This window comes from Myxocyprinus asiaticus, chromosome 22, assembly GCF_019703515.2.
Source record: "Myxocyprinus asiaticus isolate MX2 ecotype Aquarium Trade chromosome 22, UBuf_Myxa_2, whole genome shotgun sequence".
NCBI lineage: Eukaryota > Metazoa > Chordata > Actinopteri > Cypriniformes > Catostomidae > Myxocyprinus > Myxocyprinus asiaticus.
The window spans coordinates 42,573,082-42,592,233 of NC_059365.1; the positions used below are offsets into that span (position 1 = coordinate 42,573,082).

General features: G+C 42.1%; 1 protein-coding gene across 2 annotated transcripts in view; it reads left to right on the forward strand.

Annotated features, from left to right (window-relative positions):
- LOC127413316 (gamma-aminobutyric acid receptor subunit alpha-2-like) overlaps positions 1 to 19,152 on the forward strand; it is a 280,046-nt gene that overhangs the window by 202,116 nt on the left and 58,778 nt on the right. Inside the window, exon 10 of one of the 2 annotated variants that reach the window (XM_051650346.1) lies at positions 15,023 to 17,697. The exons of the other annotated variant lie outside the window; for it this stretch is intronic. Within the exon in view, the coding sequence (XP_051506306.1) occupies positions 15,023 to 15,328 (306 nt within the window). The 3' untranslated portion in view covers positions 15,329 to 17,697. Of the gene's footprint in view, positions 1 to 15,022; positions 17,698 to 19,152 lie in introns of those variants that run through there. 2 annotated transcript variants of the gene reach the window in all.

Genomic DNA, 19,152 nt, shown 5'->3' on the forward strand with positions numbered 1-19,152 from the left:
AGAGGTGCACAGTCAGATCAGTGCTTTCCTTCCTGCAAGAAAGGTTGGAAGGGAGGCTGTCCCCTTCCACCTTGAAGGTGTACGTTGCTGCCATAGCAGCACACCATGACGCAGTCGACGGTAAGTCTTTAGGGAAGCATGATCTGATCATCAGGTTCCTAAGAGGCGCCAGGAGGCTGAATCCCTCCAGGCCACGCCTTGTTCCCTCATCGGACCTCTGTAGTTTTTCAGGGTCTACAGAGAGCCCCCTTTGAGTTTTGCAGTCAGCCGGGCTTAAGGCACTCTCCTTGAAGACTGCCCTCCTGACTGCGCTCACTTCCATCAAGAAGGTAGGTGACCTGCAAGCGTTCTCTGTCAGCGAAACGTGCCTGGAGTTCGGTCCGGGCTATTCTCACGTGATCCTGAGACCCCCGACCGGGCTATGTGCCCAAGGTTCCCACCACTCCTTTTAGGGACCAGGTGGTGAACCTGCAAGCGCTGCCCCAGGAGGAGGCAGACCCAGCCCTGTCGTTGCTGTGTCCGGTGCGCGCTTTACGCATCTATTTGGATCGCATGCAGAGCTTTAGAATCTCTGAGCAGCTCTTTGTCTGCTTTGGTGTACAGCGGAAAGGAAGCGCTGTCTCCAAGCAGAGGATCGCCCACTGGCTCATTGACGCCATAACTATGGCATGTCTCGCCCAAAACATGCCGCCCCCGGTAGGGCTACAAGCCCATTCTACCTGTGGTGTAGCGGCTTCTTGGGCCCTGGCCAGAGGTGCCTCTCTAACAGACATTGCAGAGCAGTGGGCTGGGCAACACCCAACACCTTTGCAAGGTTCTACAACCTCCGGGTGGAACCGGTTTCGTCCCAGGTAGTGGCACGCAACACAAGCGGATAAGCCCGGGATAGCCGGCCGGGTGTATCGCTTGCACATAGCGCCTTCCACCTCCTTTTGAGCTGAAGATGTGCGCCGTTAATTCCCAGTAGTGTTCACAAAAGTTGTTCCCTGGTTGACTTCCTCTGAGCCCTGTGGCAGTCGAGTTTTCGGAGAGACTCGCTGCCGGCCCAGTACACGCGCTAACTAAGAGCCCGGTTCAGGGGTAGGTGCTCCGCATGTGGTGGTTCCCTGTAAGGCTAACCCCATGCGATCTATATCTTCCGCTAGTTCGTTTCCCTACTGGCAAACTGTGTCTTACTTGGGCAGAGCCCCTCAGTCTCCATGTTGTAGTAACTCCTCCCCCATTGGGCAGGATCTACCTTGAAGACTCTCCACATGGTTGGAAAGACCATGTGATGTATTCTTCCACTTAAATACCCCCCCTCTCTTGGGGCAAGGTGTGGTCTCCGCGGTGTCCTCCCCTTGGGAGGGACACCCCCCGACTAGACCTGGCGGCCCAGTCAGATAATCCCCCTTCTTTTTTAGGGAGTGGAAAAAGAGAAGGGGAAAGAGGCCACGACTGCGTTAAGCCTGTCTCTATCTCTGGGTAGTCGACTTGTCCCCGAAAAGGGCCGTTTGACACTCATAACTGTGTTGGGGGAGGTTACGTGTCGACCTGGTGCGCTGGCTATGAGGCACACAGCAAGTCTTCCCACCACACACCGCCAGTTCATGTAACACAGTTCAGCCTTGTGGCGTTTTGTATAGGGACCCCTAGTGTCACTACATCGACACCAACGTCGAGTGAGTGACAGATAGGGAACGTCATGGTTACTGGTGTAACCTCCGTTCCCTGATGGAGGGAACGAGACGTTGGTCCCTCCTGCCACAACGCTGAACTACCCGCTGAAATGGCTGGACCTTATATCGGCTCCTCAGCGTAAAACCTGAATGAGTGGTTGCATACCAGCTCCTTTTATACCCGTATGTTCGGGGGAGTGGCATGCAAATACCACTCGCCAATTTTCATTGGCCTTTTATCAAAGACCAGAGGTGTCTCGGGCTCCCAAGAGTGACCCCTAGTGTCACTACATCGACACCAACGTCTCGTTCCCTCCATCAGGGAATGGAGGTTACACCAGTAACCATGACGGTATTTCTTGCAACAAGGGGATGCCATCCCCTCACATCCTCCCTCAACTCAAGCCCTGTCTGTTCTCTCTGACAGACTCTTTCACCTGTCACTCTCAGTTTCATCTACACCGAGTCTTTTTCTCATTATTTGAGATTGATTAATGTCAGTTTCATAATGGTTGGTTCCTTCTCTCAGTTAGACTCTGTAGCACAAGATCATTGCTTATTCATGAGTTCTCTACACAAATCAAATTCTTCCAACTAAAGGTCAGTCAGCCAATCAGAAGTGACAGGCGTTAGTATCGGCATGTTTATGCAAATAATGGCAATGTTTTCCTCTATCAGTCACAGAAAAGTAGACCTCAGTTCTTTGTGACTCAAAAAAGGTTTTGGTATCCGATATACCAGAAATAAGAGTGGCTGATACATAAAATGTCCACTTCTTTTACCAACATCAAGATATTAGGTTAAAATGTATATGAAAGTATAAGGTAAAATATGTATCGTTGATGAAGTAGTCACGATATCTTTAAGTATTTCACTGTTTTTATATCGCCGTTTTGCCTTCACAAGTTTATTTTAAATGACCCTGCTGTGTAACAAATATTAAATATGAACATAATTTGTTATGAATGTATTCTAAATACATTATATTACTTTAGAAATATGAGTTACCCAAGCAGTGTTGCTTGTAATATGATTACAAAGTAATTAGTTACTGTAATCTAATGACTTTTTAGTTTTTTTAAAAAGTAGTGTCACATATTACATTTTAAATTCTATTGATTGCAGTTACGGACTTTCAGCTAAGGTAATTACTTTTAAATACATTACTTGGATTACACATATTTCTAAAATACTATTGTTGATGTATAATACATTTGAAATATATATTCATATGTTCAGATGTACTTCTGTTTGTGTTTGGCACAGTGAAGGAGGAAATCAACATTATTTTAAATTTGTTGAGCTGCAAAACAAAAATGTATCTGTGAAAAGTGTTTTAGAAAGTAACTTAAAAGTAAAGTAATTAGTAATTTTGATTCTTTTTTTTATAAAGTAAATTGAAAAGTAATCTGATAACAATTTTAAAGAAGTGATTAGTAATTTGTAGTGGGTTACTTTTTTGAGAAAACTTACCCAACACTGAATCCAAGCAATGTACTTAAAAGTAATTAACTGTAATCTGATTACAATTATTTAAATTGTAATTTGCTACACTGCTCTTTGGCAGAAAATATACACTTTGTAGCTTTCTATTCAATGTTAAAGGCTACATTTCTTGTAAAAATACCCTAACCGCATAAGAAACATAGACAAGGCATGTAATCATGTAATTAATGGATTTATGTTTCATCTGTCAAAGCGTATCTAACTGTTTTTTTGTTAAGCTGTAGAAACACAATGTAGCTACTCTATTAAGCTTCAAAGGGAAAGTTCCTTTAATATGTCATATCCACCTTTTCACTCACAACAGTGTGAAAGTGCTCATATGAATTAAACAAATCATAAGAAAGTGTTTCACCACTGTTTAAACGCTCCTCAGATCGCATCATTTATATGGATACATGTTTTCCAACTGAATAGAGTAAATATTAATGAAACAAATTACAAAAAAGGCAAAGAAATCTCTTCAGTAATCAAAATACTTTTTAAATGTAACTGTATTCTGATTACCAACCATTTAAATTGTAACTGTAGTGAAATACAGTTACTAATATTTAGTATTTTAAATCCGTAATCTCGTTACATGTATTCCGTTACTCCCCAACATTTTAAATGCTTATATCTCTTAAAGACCAGTTTTGTCAACTTTTAGGATGGCCTTAAAGCTAATAGACATACAGTAGACCAAGAGCCACAAAACTCCCATTTTGATTCCATGGGGTCTTTGGATTGCGTCGTGTCTCGTGATAGTGTCCTGATGAAATGAACACTAGAGGCGCTACAACAACAACTTTTATTCACTTTCACACAAATCACGAGTAAAATGTTATATTTGCTTTTTATCACGTCAGTGAGAGGTGTAGTCCTCAGGACAAATTAGGAGGAGTGTCTGTCTGTGGTGCTTTGAAGCGGCAGGAACGAGAACAGGGCCTGTAGGCATGTGCCGAGGACTCAGCTGCAGAAACATACTGAAACGCTCGCTGCATTCGCCATTAAAACACCTGTACAAGTCAGTTCTGCTTCACTGTTGTTTCATCAAAATCAGGCCTTCACTTTAAAGCCCCGTTTACACTGCCAGCGACACAGAGCAACAAAAAAGACAAAATATCATTCATTTTCAATGACAGCAGAGCAACTTTCGAAGTTATAATATTGTGAGGGATTTTCCCATTTAGTATCATGTGCCTGTAACCACATGCATGGATATAATAAAACAATGATGCTTGGAAAATCGTGTCAGATACTGTCAGCATTCTGAATGAGTTTGATTCATATTTTGATAGATTTTGTTAATGATATGATGCTTTGAGCACTTTTGCAGGTTATATAAAAACACTCTCCTTTGCAGAAAGTATATTTTGTAATGTACCTATTTCCAATGAGAAAATGGGCAAATGTGTCTTTTCATTCACATAAAGTCAGAAAAAACAACATATGAATCCAAATGTATTTATACTAAAGTAATACAAAAATGACTACAAAAGATTTAGAGGTGAGCAGTTTTTCGAGATTTACAATTATACTGTAAATCACTTTCACGAATCAGCCCCCAAATATAGTCTCCCATCATGTTCTCATTATACGGTCCTTGGTAGCGCCGTTCAAAGTCCAGTATATCCTGATGGAAGCACTCGCCTTGCTCCTCCGAGTACACTTCCATGTTCTCCTTGAATTTATCAAGATGAGCATCAAGGATATGGACTTTGAGGGACATCCTAAAGCCCATTGTGCAATAGATCTTCACCAGAGTCTCAAACAGCTCCACATAGTTTTCGGCCTTGTTATTGCCCAGGAAGCCCCGAACCAATGCGGTGTTCCAAGCCGCATTCACCTTACTAGTGAGCTTCTTGGGGAATTCATTGCACTCCAGGATCTTCTTTATCTGTGATCCGATGAAGACACCAGCTTTGACCTTTGCCTCAGACAGCTTAGGGAAGAAGTCTTGAAGGTACTTGAAGCCTGCTGAATCCTTATCTAGAACTCTGACAAATTGTTTCATAAGGCCCAGTTTGATGTGCAGTGGTGGCATCAGCACCTTCCGGGGGTCCAACAGTGGCTCCCACTTGACGTTGTTCCTCCCCACAGAGAACTCGGTCTGCTGTGGCCAGTCCCGCCTGTGGTAGTGGGCCTTGGTGTCCCTGCTGTCCCAAAGGCAAATATTGCAGGGAAACTTGGTAAAACCACCTTGGAGACCCATCAGGAATGCCACCATTTTTAAGTCTCCTATGACCTCCCAGCCATACTCATCATACTTCAAGGTGTCCAGCAAGGTCTTGATATGTATCCACTTAGGCAGCTGGAACTAATCTGAACTGGTGGGCTTAAGGCCCCTGTATTTATACTACTATTTATATTACTGGAAAGTTCTAGAGAGCTCTAGAAGTTACTCCAAGTTTACTCAGCACTGAATCTATCTGGAAAATAGGTACATTTCAAAATATCACCGTCCTGGTCACAAAAGCAAAGTCTGTGGGGAATAATAGCCATTTTCTATACTTTTGAGGCATAAGCAGTTATGAAATAACACACTACCCAGGAACCAAAAAAAAAAAAAAAAAAAAAAACTAACGGTGTTAGCTGTCAAAATAGAATGATAGTTTTAATGGCAGTAAATATCATCTGTGATCAGATTTTCTAAAGCAATGGCCAGACGTGCAGTCCACCAATAATGTTAGCACAACAGCAGTAGGATGCCCACTAGCATCATCTGTGAACGGGGCTTTAGGTCAACATGATCAAAAGTGTAGACAAAAATGTAGGGTGGTAGTAGTATTTGTAGAGGAGGGGGTTGAAAAATGAGAGGGTTTGGTGATGTCAGCCAGCATAAAAATTATTGGTATACAAAAGTTATTTTCCTATTAAAATTATGGTTAGGTTTAGGTTTGGGTTAAGGGTTCCTTGGGTAAAATCATAAGAATGCTTTTTCCAAACCCTGAAGTTTTCTTTCTTCTGTGGAATTTTGGTTTTGTAGACTTTATGGTTAGGGTTAGACACACTAAATGTTTTCGTTTGAAAACACATCTTTTTCTCTACACTTTGGCCTTCTGTCCACACTGAGACTGTGTTTTTGATAGCAAAAACTGAGCTTTCCGAAAATGCTCTCCCAAGAGGATAAATTTGAAAACGGCATCTTCACGTTGAAGTGTGAACGGGGAAGACAGAGATATCTGAAAACGATGATGTATTTGTTGTCATGTGATGCAGTCATTTGATCCATTCAACCCAAAACAATCAAGATGGCGGCCCATATTGTAGCAGCGTTATTGTGCCTGTTATACCCTTTGAGAGCATTGTTAAAGATAAATGTTACTTTGTACAACCTTCACAGTGTATTCCTTCATAGGCGACGCAAAGTTTACTCAGAATTGCTGTCTGGTGACGAAACACGAGGAGAATTGTGTTTCAGTCCATAAAGTGAATTGCGATTTTTCACATGAGCAGTAAGGGGAATTAAGAGTTTTCATACGTTTTAGTGTGGATGAGCAACTTTTGGAAAACACTTGAAAATAGCAGTGTGGACGGAGAACGTTTCGAAAATGAAAACGTTTCCAAATGTATCCAGATTAATGTTTTAATGATTAATGTTGCCTTAGTTTTGGGTTAGGGTTTAAACTTAGGAAAAATCAGTACCGTCGCTTGTCACGGCTGGTTCAGACAAAAACTCAGATTTTTTGCCGTTTGCCGTCAAGTTAGGAAACTCTAAAAGCTCTAGCATCTTTTTTTTTTTTTTTTTTTTTTTTTTTTTTTTTGGCAGATTTGACTTGCTTTTTTATGTTTGGCTTGAGTGTTCAAATGCTTTTTGGGGCCACTGTTTATCAAATATTGTCAAAAGGCTGAAAGATATTGAGCTGTATCACCCAGCCCTGCACTTGTGTGTCTGTTTTGTGTTGTGTGTGTATGTGTGTGAGTATATGTGCATGCACTGAGGGAGACAGGAATTTATTATTAATGACTGTTTGTAGTGTGTGTGGGATCTTGTGTGTGCTTGTCATTTGTCTATGTGCGAACAGCCCCACAGCAGACTCTGTTATGACAAGAACTTATTGAATCATGAATCTTCCATCTTCTTCATCATGTGCCTGCTCATCCTCGGCAGTCCCAGTTGCTCCATCAACTTTTCATCCTAATACTATTCATGTTTTACAGCTAGTGCATTTTCATCAGGCAAGTGGATGATTTATACAAACATGACGAGGAGATGAGTTCTTAAAGGGGTCATATTATGAGAATTTGACTTTCAGAAAGTAACTTTCGGAACTTAAAACTTCCTCCCCAGTCCAAAAAAGGCCATTTATTGAAAGTAAGCTCCAAAAAAAAAAATTGTACTGAACATGTGTAACTTTCTAAAATCAGAGAGATGATTATACCACATGACCACCCGCATCAAATTTGGTGTACAAAAACCAGCCAGCCCAACCATGGTGAAATAATGAGCAGAAAGCCAGATATAAATATATAGAGCAGTCTGGTTCCAGAAGTAAAAACCCCATTCATGTTCTCCACAGGTAAATAGATTTTTAACAATATCCCATAAAACGTTAAAGCTGAGGTCATTAATTGATGGTATATCCTTCTGTTGAAGCAGCCAGTCTGTTTTTTTTTTATTTATTTATTTTTATTTTTTTTTTTTTTTTTTATGGCATAACTCCTGGTGAAGAACTACACTACCCATAATCCATCAGAAAATATTCACCTGTCAGAGAATCGTGGCCAACAAAGCACGTGATAAGAGCTCTGCAGCGACTGCCCACTGACATGACGTCTCCCTACACTCTCAAAATACTTGTATGTTTTTATGTATCTGAATATTTTTTACTTTATATACAATATAATGTAAATGTATTGTTTCTATATAGTACTTATAATCAGCAACTTATATAAATTGTTTTAGATTTGTCCATAATTTTTTATTTAATTGCATCATTTGCAGTGCTTCATGGGATTTTAGTTCATGCCCTCATGAAAGATGTTAAAGGAACCCTAAAAACGTCCTGGTTACTTTCGTAACCTCCGTTCCCTGATGGAGGGAACGAGATGTTGTGTCGATGTAGTGACACTAGGGGTCACTCTTGGGAGCCCCAAACACCTCTGATTTTGAAAAAAGGCCAATAGGATTTGTCGAGTGGAATTTGCATGCCACTCCCCCGGACAAATAGGTATAAAAGGAGCTGGCTCACAAACACTCATTCAGGTTTTGTGCTGAGGAGCCGAGACAAGGTCCCGGCCATTTCAGTGGGTAGTTCAGTATTGTGGCATGAGGGACACAACGGCTCATTCCCTCCATCAGGGAACGGAGGTTACGAAAGTAACCAGGACGTTCCCTATCTGTCACTCACTCGATGTTGTGTCGATGTAGTGACACTAGGGGTCCCTATATGAAACTCCACAATAAGCTGAACTGTGTTACGTGGACTGGCGGTGCGAGAAGGGCAGACCGCTGTGTGCCTCGTAGCCAGCGCACCAGGCCATCACGTAACCTCCCCCAATGCTCTTATGAGCGTCGAACAGTCCCTTCGGGGACAAGTCGACTGCTCAAAAAATAGGGACAGACTAGCCCAGCCGTTGCCTCTTTTCCTCTTTTTTTCTCCCCAAAAAGAGTGGAATTTGTTTGCCGACTGGGGGCCATAAGTGTCTACATCGGGGGGGTGTCACTCCCAAGGGGAAGACACTGCGGAGACCACACCCCGCCCAGAGAGGCCACATGGTTTTACCGAGTCTTGTCGGAAGTATGTCATGTGGAGAAGTCCCATGGTAGGTCCTACCCAAGGGGGGAGGAGTTCTATAAACATGGTGACCGGGGGCAGAGGAACCTCTGCCCAAGGAAGACGCAGTTTACCAACAGGGAAACGATTTAGTGGAAGATATATCACATGGGGTCACCTATGGGGAACCAGAGCATGTGGAGCACCTACCCAAGTACAGGGCTTAGTTAGCACATGTACTGGGCTGGCAGCGAGTTTCTCCACAAACTTGTCTGCCACAGGGCTAAGGAGGAAAGTCATCCAGGGATTGGAAGATTGGCTGCAACCAACTGCCTTTCTTCGGTACGATGAAGTAGAGGCTGTAAAACCCTTTCTTCATCTCGGCTGGAGGGACAGACTCTATCGCACCCTTCCACAGAAAGGTATCGATCTCCGCACACAGGGTAGCGGCGTTCTCGTCCTTCACCGAAGTGAAGTGGACGCCGTTGAACCTGGGCGGGCACCTGGCGAACTGAATCGCGTAGCTGAGTTTGACGGTCCTGATCAACCACTGCGACGGGTTGGGGAGCGCGAGCCACGCCCTTGGCGATGAGCAGACGAGGTGCAAGGTCTTGAACTGTGCCAATGCAGGATGTGCTGAATAGCCTCCGTCTGCTGTTTCACCACCGAGAACTGCTGGGCGAAGTCCTCAACGGTGTCACCGAACAGGCTGACCTGGGTGACGGGGGCGTCAAGGAACCGTACCTTGTCAGCTTCCCACATCTCGACCAAGTTGAGCCATAGGTGGCACTCCTGGGCCACCAGGGTGGACATTGCCTGCCAGAGAGTCCACATTGTGACCTTCGTCGCCTGGAGAGTGAGGTCGGTCACCGAGCACAGCTCGTGCGTCAATCCCGGGTCAGAACTACCCTTGTGCAGTTCTCTTAGCGCCTTGGCTTGGTGCACTTGCAGGAGAGCCATGGCATGCAGGGTGGAGGCGGCCTGTCCAGCGGCACCGCAGGCCTTAGTCGCCAGAGACGATGTAACTCTACAGGCACTGGACGGGGGTCTCAGGCGGCCCACCAGGTGGTGGTGTTTTGCGGGCACAGGTGCACCGCAACCGCCTTATCCACCTGGGGAATCACCGAGTACCCCCTGGCAGCCCCACCATCGAGGGTAGTGAGAGCAGAGGAGCTCAGAGACCGGGTCTGGGCAGTCAAAATGTGCCCGCCACGACCTTGTGAGCTCCTCATGCACCTCCGGGAACCAATCGTCAGGCTGCGAGTGTTCAGGGGAGGTGGAGGGTTCCACTCCAGCCCGACACACGCAGCCGCCCAGGCAAGCATGGCTGCCAGCTGCGCGTCAGGCTGCGACTGGTCCACCACACCCGAAGTTGGGAGCCCAGTCGAGTCCTCATCATCAGACTGGACAGCCCGCTCTCCGATGCTGCAATCGAGAGCTCATCCACTTTGCGAGCGCTGAAACGAGATCGCGAACTCACCCTGAGATGAGCCGGTGGTCTCATCCCAGGGCAAACGAGCGTATTGGGGAAAGGGAGGTCCGTGGGGAGTTACCCGGCAGTGTGGCTCCTATTGGGGTCCCCAAATCGCCCCCAGTGCTAACCGACGTGGCCTCAAACCCGTAGGTAGAAGGACCGAGGCGGGGAGCCGCTGGAGTGGTCTTTCCCTCTAACGAAGGAAAAACTGCAACCGCAACGTTACCATGGTCATGCTCTCGCAGTGAGAACATGACCCATCCACGAACGCTGTCTCCGCATGGGCAGCACCCAAGCACGTAAGACCGCGATCATGGCCATTGGAAGCGGATAGGTAACGACCTCAACCAGGAAATACACACAAACGGAGAGGCATCTTTAAAAAGACGCTCTCCGTTAATGCCAATCTTTTAGAAGGGAAAATATATTCTTTCAGTAGGAAGAATATACTATTTTAGCTGCTGAAGCACCCAGGGGCGTTCTCTGCACTTCACCAGTGCAAGAGGGGGAGAAGCCACTGTAATGCGCCGTAAATCCAACAGCTTTTCGAGGTGAATGGATCGGCAGAGTAATTCAGCTCGCTGAACACAACTGCTCGGCTCCGAAGAGAAAATCTGAATGAGTGGTTGCGAGCCAGCTCCTTTTATACCCGTATGTCCGGGGAAGTGGCATGCAAATTCCACTCGCCAATTCCCATTGGCCTTTTTTCAAAATCAGAGGTGTTTGGGGCTCCCAAGAGTGACCCCTAGTGTCACTACATAGACACAATGTCGAGTGAGTGACAGATAGGAATGAAAATTATCTCCTAATTTATTCAACCTTGTGTCGTCTCAAGCTCCAATTACTTTCTTTTTTCTGTGGAACACAAACGAAGATATTTTAATGGAGATATGATTTATGTTTGTCCATACAATTCAAGTGAATGGGGACCAAATTTTCAAGCTTCAAAAAGGACATAATGGCAGCATAAAAGTAATTCATAAGACTCCGATGGTTTAATCCATGTCTTCTGAATCAGTTTTGGGTGAGAACAGATAAAAATGTAACTCCTTTTAATTGAATCCTTTTCACTCCTTTTCACTGTACTTCTTGCAGCCTCTTGGCATGATCATGATTTCAAGCTCGATTACACTTCCTAGTGCTTGATGCATGCACATATCGCTAGATGGTGCTAGGAAGTGTAACCGAGCTTGATATCATGATCACCAAGGAGACTTAAGATTTATAGTGAAAAAGGAGTTATATTTTGGTCTGTTCTCACACGAAATCGATTGGAATCACTTCAGAAGACATGGATTAAACCAGTGGAGTCTTATGGATTATTTTAATGCTGCCTTTATGTCCTTTTTGGAGCTTGAAAATTTGCATTGTATGGACAAACAGACATCATACTGTATCTCCATTAATCTTGTTTGTGTTCCACAGAAGAAAGAAAGTCTTACGATTTTGAGACGACAAAGTAAATTATGAGAAAATTATGATTTTATGATGAAACATTACTGTGGCAGACATCTGCCTTCCCTACTAAGCGGGAACCGGTGTGAACAATCAAAAAGACTTTATTAACACAAACATAACATAAAACTGCTTTTCAGCATAACTAAAACACGTGCGCACACACAAACACAGCTCTGTTGTTGTCTCTCTCTCTCGAACTGGCATCCCGGCTCCTCCTTATCTCTCTCCCACTGATTGAGGCAACTCAGTGCCAGGTGTCCAGCGTCATGGCCCGGCCACGCCCTCCTCCTCGTCACAATTACTTTTTGTACAAAGTCTTGTACCTTTGTTTTTTTGTCCAATTATTAAATACTTTTTTACGTCAAATAAAATATTGTAATGTTTTGATTCACATTGGAGCTGGTTGCTTTGGTTCATGGCTTTTACAACTCTTTTATGAAGGATTTTATGAAATTCCTAATTCCTAAAGAATTAATGAAAAAAATACTTCTGGAACCAAGACGGCTGAAAAAGTGGGCATTTGTTGCACTCTTTTATGCCTAAACATCAGAAGAACTAACAACTGGAGTAACATGTGGGAAAGTCTGTCAAATCTTGTGCTGTAGCTGGCTGGGTGTAGCACCTACAACTCTGCAGATCCTTTCAAGGATCCCAACATTAGAAGCGTGTGACTGAAGTTTCTTTTTAACAAGATCCCTGATTATTTTTGTCTGATCTTAACAGTTTGAGCACAGATTATATATATATATATATATATATATATATATATATATATATATATATATGTGTGTGTGTGTGATGTGTGTGTGTGTGTGTGTGTGTGTGTGTGTTGCAATGTAGTCATTTCATTTTTATTTCTAAAGTGCTTTTCACAATACACGTTTCAAAGCAGCTTTACAGAAAATTGTGCTGTAATGTTTATAATGTCTTAAAGTCCGAGTTGAGCAGTTTCATTGAAAAACATGCATTAAAATATATTTGTCTTCAGGCCTCCAGTGAGCAAATGTCTGAGTAAGCACTTTGCAAATGCAAAGCTTTACAACGAAGCTGTTAGAGCGCAAAAGTGCCAGTCCACTTTTTCAGCTGTATTGGTTACAGAAGTATTTTTCCCATGGATTTTCATAAAATCCTTTGGTAACACTTTATCATAACTTTCATTAATAAATCTCAAACAAACATTATATAATACTTAACAGATCAATAGTTTATGTACACTCACCGACCACTTTATTAAGTACACCTGTACATCTACTTATTCATGCGATTATCTAATCAGCCAATCGTGTTGCAGCAGTGTAGTGCATAAAATCATGCAGATATGGGTCAGGAGCTTCAGTTAATGTTCACATCAACTATCAGAATGGGGAAAAAATGTGATCTCAGTGATTTGGGGCATGGCATGATTGTTGGTGCCAGACGGGCTGGTTTGAGTATTTCTGTAACTGCTGATCTCCTGAGATTTTCACACACAACAGTGTCTAGAGCAGGGCTACTCAATTTCGGAAAGGTCAGGGGCCACAAAGCTGGATCCCTGTACCCTCGAGGGCCGCACTCTTAATTTTTATGATTATTTATATACAGCTCTGGAGAACATTATGAGACCACTGCAAAATTGTCAGTTTCTCTGGATTTTCTCTTTATAGGTATATGTTTGAGTAAAATGAAAATTTTTGTACTGACAACATTTCTCCCAAATTCCAAATAAAAATATTGTCATTTAGAAGATTTATTTGCAGAAAGTGACAACTGGTCAAAGTAACAAAAAAGATGCTGTGTTTTCAGACATCGAATAATGCAAAGAAAACAAGTTCATATTAATTTTTAAAAAAACACAATAATTTTTTAACTTAGGAAGAGTTCAGAAATTAATATTTGGTGGAATAACCCTGATTTTCAATCCCAGCTTTCATGCGTCTTGGCATGCTCTCCGCCAGTCTTTCACATTGCTGTCGGGTGACTTTATGCCACTCCTGGCGCAAAAATTCAAGCAGCTCGGCTTTGTTTGATGGCTTGTGGCCATCCATCTTCCTCTTGATCACATTCCAGAGGTTTTCAATGGGGTTCAGGTCAGGAGATTGGGCTGGCCATGACAGGGTCTTGATCCGGTGCTCCTCCATCCACACCTTGATTGACCTGGCTGTGTGGCATGGAGCATTGTCCTGCTGGAAAAACCAATCCTCAGAGTTGGGGAACATTGTCAGAGCTTGATTCATGCATACTTAACAAAGATGCATCTGCCCGATTCCAGCCATGCTGAAGTACCACCAGATCATCACCAATCCACCATCTGGCCATCTAATGGTTAGACAGAGACCTGGAGAGGCCTTCAAGCCACAGTGTCTCGCACCCACTGTGAAATTTGGTGGAGGATTGATGATTTTGTTGATTTTGACATTGTTACAGTTACAGAAATATTCAAACCAACCGGTCTGGCACCAACAGTCATGCCACAGTCTAAATCATTGAGATAAACATTTTTCCCCATTCTGATGGTTGATGTGAACATTAACTGAAGCTCCTGACCTGTATCTGAATTGTTTTATGCATTGCACTGCTGCCACATGATTGGCTGATTAGAAAAATCACATGAATAAGTAGGTGTACAGGTGTTCCTAATAAAGTGGTCGGTGAGTGTATAATCATTTTCATATGTGGATTTCTATCAATGTAGGCTGTTCTTGTTATTATTGTTTGTTGTTGTTGAAGTCTGTATCAAGTAAACAACTAAATATAACAAACCACCCCTTACACACTAAGTATGTACAGTAAATACAGTAACTTTGTTACTGTAGCTCAAAGTCAAATGCCCATAAAGGTACTACATTTTTAAATATAAACTTTTATAAACATTTACAATGGATAGTTTCAACTTTATTTATTTATTTATTTATTTTATTTTTTTTTTTACAAATAATTAATAAATGATTTGCTCATGTGAGATTGCTTTAATATATAAGCTTTGTTGGCCACAACTCTGATTAGTGGATCATTTCCCTTCAAGATCATGGGTAGTGTAGTTCTTCACCAGAAATTGCACTATTAAAAAAGATTTAAAAAGTGAAGTTGAAATAAAGCAGATTGATGGCTTCAGCAGAAGAATATACCATCAATTAACAAGCTCGGAGCTCATGGTAGGTCTGTATTTAAACCAGTCATAATAAACTCAATTATGAGTGTTTTTGGCGTAATTAATCTAGGCTAATGTTATCAAATCTCCCGTCTTCCTTCAGAAAAAGGAGAAGGCCTCAGTCATCAAGAAAAACAATGCATATGCCGTTGCCGTGGCTAACTATGCCCCCAACATCACCAAGGACACCGTCCTTCCCACGATCGCTAAGGGGAGCATGGCCGAACCAGGGAAGGCCAAAGCCGACGGAAAACCGGCCGAGGCAAAGAAAACCTTTAACAGTGTGAGTAAAATTGACCGCATGTCCCGCATCATGTTCCCAGTCCTTTTCGGGACTTTCAACCTGGTGTACTGGGCGACATATTTGAACAGAGAACCTGTGATCAAAGACATGGTGCCCTCAAATTAGAGGCCTTCCAGGATTGCCATGGACTAAAGACTAGGCCAGAACCACCCAGGGACTCTGAATACATCACGCTCCAATGCTCTATTCCCATCTGCTCTGGAACAGACGTGCCGTGGATTGATGCAAGATGCCTTTCTTTCTCTCTCTCTTGCTCTCGTCTCTCTTTTCTACAGCTTTTTCAGCAGTCCTTTTAAAATGACATTTGCCTTTGTAAATATGTACATAGTGAAAATGATGTGTTGCGTAAGTGCACAATGTTTGGTTTGACGTGTTCTACTCCGTGTGGATTTTTTGTTTGTTTTCTCCTGAAATCTGACTTTGGACCACTCTCTGTGATCTAGATTAAATTAAATTGATTTAATTATATATCAATCTGGTGTACACGTTACTATTTAGTGATGGTGCTTGTTTTTGAGTAGCCTATTATTTTTTTTTAAGATCAAGCTCTTTTGTGTTTTTGGTCGAATATTTTGTTCTGGGCCCATACACAAAAAAGACATGAAAACAACTGTTTACACACATTTATGAATCATTATGTTGTTGTTTTTTTTTTTTTTTTACTTGTATTGAACCTAGAATATTTCTTTAACAGCATTTTGCATTATGACAAAATGTTAACATGGTTTTGGATATGTTTACTGTCAGTTTTTTGACTATATATCCCTTTATAAAGATCTTCAATGCAGCAGCATAACATCGCTGTCTGATAAAAGGCACGTATCTCCAAAAAATGCATTTTTCAAGAGCATGGAAAAACTCTTTTTCTCATAAACAAACTTACAAAATGGTTCGAAAATAACATAATTAGTCACCTTTAGCATCATAAATAGAAGTCTATTATTACACACGTTAGTGCACTGTTTGATATTTTAATTGGATTTTTGTTAGCGAACGTGGGCATACATGGTTTTCTTATCATGTGTTCCAATGGCGCATGTTCAGTTACAGACTCGAGTCTAACTGTTCATGTTCCCAGAACTCAGTTGGTAGGTTATCGATTGCTAGAGAATTTATTTTTGGATATAATCTGAGCTTTCACTTACTATTTTAGATAAAAATCAGTTTTATGAGTATGGTTTCTAGTCCGGATGTTGAGTGGACAGTTCGGTTTTGAGACACGTTTTCTGTTCCAATGCATAAATTAAGAATTAGCTTTCAATCGCAGTTTCGTGAACTTGGAAATCTGGCAACCGTATATGGCTATTATAGTCTACTTTTTAAAGCAACATGACATTGTGCGTGCACGAATGGCTTTGGTTGTCAGGGAAATCACAGAACCAGCGTGATGTAGGCAATCTTTTCACTACACTTCAAACTTAAAAACAATAGTATTATTTACACAAATCTTTGCTTTTGGACTCCTTTCATAGTTGTACATATTTTAACACTGTTTTCAAAGAACAAGAGGAGATACTTTACCTTGGTGGTGTTGTTATAGATGAGCAGACACTATAGTTGATGCTCTTCAAAACATATGTGGTTTTGATGGACACTTCTCAAGGCCAATGGAGATACTTGTTAAACAGAGAGCCTGATTAAACATCTTTTCATTGGTCATTAGATGTACAATTCAAACTGTAGGAGGAGGTCAATCGGCACATTCCGTCTATGGTAAAAAGTCAAGATTGCCAAAAGTGGAGATACATGTTTTTCATCGGACAGCGATGATATGTTAGGGTGATGGGGGAAGCTCACACAACCTGAACTATGATGTCAATATGAAACAGCTATTGCAACCCTTTTTGCTTCTTAATAAAACAAGATATTCAACAACAAAAAAAAAAGTACTTTTTTCAGAACCTTTTTCCAAAAGGATTTAATTAGATTGTGAAAAGTGATCTCTATATGACCAGGTGGTTGGAAGGGAGGGGTTAAAAATAAGATGGCTTGGTGATAGGGTTGCCAACTGTCCCATATTAGCAGGGACTTCCCATATTTTCGCAGAAATTAAGACAACCTGCCAAGGGCGTAGATTTGGTTTGGACAAGACTTGCTAGTCTTGATTATTGGTCAAAATCTACGCCCCTGCAACCTTTACATTCCATCACGTAAGCCAGGAAAAACATTAGTCTCCCTACAATGTTTGGATGGTGGAATGCTTGAGAGTGTTCCTGACAGCGAAACGTTCTGTATTGAAGCACTCAAAATGCTCAAGTGAAAAGTTGGCAACTCTGCTTGGTGATGTCAGCTGAAAAAGCAAAAATGTGTCAGACGCTGAGCAAGCATTACATTTTGATAAAAGATTACAAATATTTACTTTTTTAAATAAAGTATATATATATATATATATATATATATTTTTTAAAAAAAGCCAGGGACATGCAATTCGGTTAGTAAATATGGTAAAATGTTTAGTTCATGTTGAATTTAATGTAACTTATACCTGGTGCTGCAGTCCAGAACTCTGGAATCATCCATTTTGGCATGGACCGGAATTCAGTTAAACCAGCAATCGCCTACATTTCAACTATACGTTTGATTTTCCAGGTCAGTCAAGGTAGAAAATATGTCAACACACAATCCAGAAAGTGTTGAGGTGCTCAATGTGCAAAAGCCAAATAAACATTGAGTCTTTAATTTAAAAAGCCTTTCATACCTTCAAAAATTTTTAACTAATTGTGACGAGGAGGAGGGTGGGACTACGCACGCCCGGCCCCCAATCAGGCTAATCAGCCGAGGAGAGGGATAAGTGCAGCGGAATGCGGCATTTCGAGAGAGAGAGAGCCGCACGCAGCTGCCGTGTGTGTGTTTGTGTTTTGTGTCTTTTTGTTTAAGGTTTCATTAAACCATTATTTTGACGGTTCGCAGGTGCCAAGATATGCTGTCACCCGGCCCTCAGCCACTCCCCAACCTCTGCCTGACAACAGCTCGCTCCTCCCCCGGTGGACGGCAGTGGGTCCTCCGGCCCTGGGCAGATGGTCACACTCCTCCCCCTCTTTTCTCTCTTTTCTTTTTTTTTCTCTATTCTTTTTTTCTATGGGTGGAAATGGCAGCGTGTCTCAGATCCTCGGCGGCCGGCAGTGACATCTCCGTCCCCGGGCGGACGGCCGCGACTGCTCCTCGGTTTGCTGCATGTGGCTCTCTCTCTGTCGAACTGCTGCATTCCGCTGTACTTATCCCTCTCCTCGGCTGATTAGCCTGATTCTTGGCCGGGCGTGCGTAGTCACGGCCCAGCCTCGCCCTCCTCCTCGTCACACTAATGTTTATTCATCAACCTTGATTTAACTCTGAAAAATGTTTGTGTATCCTTAATTTTACAGTCTGATCTCATGAAATTACATGGCCGTCCAAAAAAAATTTAAACAATTATTTTGCATGGTTCATTACACATATCATGGCAGTTCCAAGGTGAAATGTCCACCGTGTGGTGCTAAAAACAATTCGATGATGTTTTTAAGGTTAATTCTCTATCGAGTTTTAATTAAACAAAACCTACCTCCCTACCCTAAACCTTAAATGTAAACCTAACCGATAGTGTCATAAAGATGAATAACACAATCGCTGAAGCAACCTCGTCCTTTTGTGGTGCTTCTATGATGCTTTCAGCTCACGTGTCGACATGTTCTCTTCAGGATTCATACCTTGGTCCTTTCCATCCTAAATCAGTTGAGCTACCGCGCAATTTGATCACCTTCAAATAAGCTTATAAATGTAGTTGGTTATGTAATATTAAAATTAGGGCTGTCAATCGATTAAAAAGTTTAATAGAATTAATTTCATGGTGTGCCAATGAATTAATCAAATTTATCGCAAATAATCACATATATAAAAATATTTGCTGAGAAAGCCCCTCAAATAGCAATAATTCAATATATAATGATTAAATG